This window comes from Sinocyclocheilus rhinocerous, unplaced genomic scaffold (assembly GCF_001515625.1).
Source record: "Sinocyclocheilus rhinocerous isolate Xijiao unplaced genomic scaffold, SAMN03320098_v1.1 scaffold1219, whole genome shotgun sequence".
NCBI classification, from domain to species: domain Eukaryota; kingdom Metazoa; phylum Chordata; class Actinopteri; order Cypriniformes; family Cyprinidae; genus Sinocyclocheilus; species Sinocyclocheilus rhinocerous.
The window spans coordinates 623,966-627,078 of NW_015634012.1; the positions used below are offsets into that span (position 1 = coordinate 623,966).

Consider the following 3,113-nt stretch of genomic DNA (forward strand, 5'->3'; position numbering starts at 1 on the left):
CTTCACCCCAATAAATCTGTTCCTACCTGACGGCCGCTTTGCACTGCATTCTGTGTGGACGTCAGAGACAGTGTCCATATGTCCTCTGCTGTCAGATAATGTTGTCCATCTAACAGTATCTGACCTGTCATCATTCAATTCTTAAGTAAAATGTCTTGGAGCTCAGTTGAGCTTACTTTACAGCACTATAGATGCAGTTGTGTAGTGATGTTCTCTGTTTTAGTGCACTTATGGAAATATTGCAAATTATTGACGTCATGATTATTAATGATTTTTCATGTTCAGATTATAGCATGTCTTTCAGAGTCATAATTTACTCACCTTCATGATATTTGAGTCAGTGAGTTGAACTAGAAAACAGATCAGCAAATGTATCAGTCTTTTGAGGCTGTGCTTTTCAATAAACCTGTTCAATAAAGACTGGTCACAAATCTGATTCATTCTCAAATCTTATTCCAGTTTACTGACTCAGGTCATTATACTTTTAAGGTGGATTTTTGATACCTTGAAAGCTTTCTGATACTTTAACGGTATATTTTTGTTCTATTTGGAACTTAATAGTGAGAGAGCTGCATCAAGATTATTTGAAATACTTTTGCTCCACAAAAGAATTAAGTCATGGTTGTGGAAAGGGTGAGCAAATAATGACAAATTTTTGGGACAAATATAGAGTTCTGGCATGAAACTCTAGATGGCGCAGTCCGATAGGCCTAACTCAATCTGACCTAATGACATCATTATCACATGGCACAGCTGATTGGTTCTCTCCTGTATCGGTAGCCAATGAGCTCGCTGCTCAACATTCAAATATATGACTAGTGCTTGCCGTAGCAGTTGCAGCTTGCATCAGAAACCCTCCCCCTTCCCCAGCTCCACCTGTATAGATCTGCTATAAGGTGATTCATGTATGCTATGTGGGGGTTATTTCATGTATGTTATATTTGCAGCAGCAATATTTCTTACATGCTCACAGCAGCATGTTGTGGATGTATTGGCAGTAGCAAGTCTCGGTACTTGCTCTGCCGCAGCAGCGTAGCAGATCTATTCCGCCAAGACCAAATACATTAACATTGTCATGTACATTACCATGCCAATCCCTCCGAGAGTTGTCATGACAGGACTATTTCTTTAAGCCCGTCTTGTGTTTGTTTCGAAATACTACTGGTGCCTTTTGACTCTCATATTCACACTTTCAAGTTGTTAATTGGGTTTTGAGGGAACATAGGTGCAGAGGGACCTGTAGGTAGATTACTTTCTTCTCTCACACCCTCGAACAATTAGTTCCCCCACTTGGTTCCCTTCCATCACAGCCAACACAACAGCTTTCCAGACAAGCAACTTAGCAATGAAACTCAATCTAATCCACCTCATTATACTCCAGGGAAAGTGGTAACATTTATAGGAGAGGAAGCCCTGGCAGTGCACAGATGCAGCTTGGCAAGGTCATTCCAATCCTGGCTTCCTCTGGCGACGTGTATCCAAGTGGTTCATGTCTGACTGTGGGCCGGACGAGGAAGCCTGGCGCTCTCGCACACTCAGCCCAACCCACCTCGCCTCTCACTTTGGGCACAGGCTTTACTGGAGCTTAGAGAAGAACCCACATGGTCTCAAAATACACAACAAGCACTCCTGGCTAAAACAAAGGTCTTATTGTTGAGTTAGGTGGATGGGGTCTCATTCTTTTAGAGAGGCACAGTAGATGAAGTAGTTCGATTTAGATTACTGGCTTGAGTATGTCCTCACGTTCCCCCTGAACTTTCGATAGTGTTTGTCTTTTCTTGTATTTAAAGAAATAATTCTCTCAAAAATGAAGATTTTGGCATCATTTAGTCACCTGCATGTCATTCTGTATTATTTTCTTACGTCAAAAAACACAAAGTGATTGCGATTTATGCTGAAAAAGTAATCCGTTCACACATTATTCTGTCTCTTGTGCTTTCCTGTAGACACAACAGTAGACATGGCGCTAGCAATGCCAAGGTCATGGGTTCGATTCCCAGGGAATACATGAACTGATAAAATGCATGCTGTACCTTGAATGCATTAATACAATGAAAAAGTGTCTGCTAAATGTGTAAATGTCTTCTGACGTCATACTGTATGATAGCTTGCTTTGAGGAGCAGACCAAACTTATTCACTGTTATTTTATATAAAATATAATATGGGGTTGAAACAACATTAAATGACAATGAAAATATTAAAGGGTCCACCCAGAAATGAACATTCTATCATCATTTACTCACCTCATGTCATTCCGAACCTGTATGACTTACCTACTTCTGTGGAACACAAAAGAAGATATTTTTGAAGAATTCTGGTATCCAAGCCATTTTGATGCCCATTGATTTCCATTGTATGTACAAAAACACTCTCACTTTCTCGAGATATCTAATTTTGTGTTCGACAGAAGAAAATAAGTAATATGTGGTTGGAATTTTATGATGCTGAATAAATTATAAAAAATTTTTCATTATTAGGGTGAACCATCCCTTCAACTTTTACTAATAATCTGGTTAGGTCATTGTGACAAGTGGGGGCGGGGCCGAGAGCCGTGGGAACGGAGCGAGGCCGGTGGAGTAATTGATAATGAGCGACACCTGCACCACTCACCAGTCTCGAGTCTCACGGAGGAGCTCCGGAAGGATAAAAGGGAGGAGTGACGACAGTGTCGGATGAGAGAGGACCAGGCCTGGATTTTATTTTGTGTTTTGTGTGCGGCAGTCATCCGCGAGGGGCTGCCGCTTTACTTTCATTTTGTGTTTGTTTATTTGATTAAAGTTTTGTTTAAATGTTCGCCGGTTCCCGCCTCCTTCCCGAACTACGAACGTTTGTTACATTGGTGCCGAAACCCGGGAGGAAGGAGGGACACGTTGTCAGAGAGCCCTCGCTGCTGAGGGGGATCGCGGTGCCGAGGAGATCGGGCAGCAGGAACAAGCTGAGAGACCACCGTGGCTGCCCGAGGCGGTGGTGCTGGGACGATGGAAGACGAGGTGGGACGGAGAGCTCGCTGCCGCGCTCCTGGGTCGAGGAGGAGTGGCTGCCGTCCGTGAGGGAGCGGAGGAGTCTGCCCGTTCGCCAGGAGGCCGGAGCCTGCTGCCATCCGCCATGATGG

General features: G+C 43.4%; 1 protein-coding gene across 1 annotated transcript in view; it reads left to right on the plus strand.

Annotated features, from left to right (window-relative positions):
* The window catches only part of tbcd (tubulin folding cofactor D), a 34,745-nt gene extending 34,316 nt beyond the window's left edge, over positions 1–429 (plus strand). Inside the window, exon 39 of the mRNA XM_016558787.1 lies at positions 1–429. This exon is cut by the window's left edge and continues 1 nt beyond it. Coding sequence (XP_016414273.1) covers positions 1–14 — 14 coding nt within the window. The 3' untranslated portion in view covers positions 15–429.
* Positions 430–3,113: the final 2,684 nt, after the last annotated feature.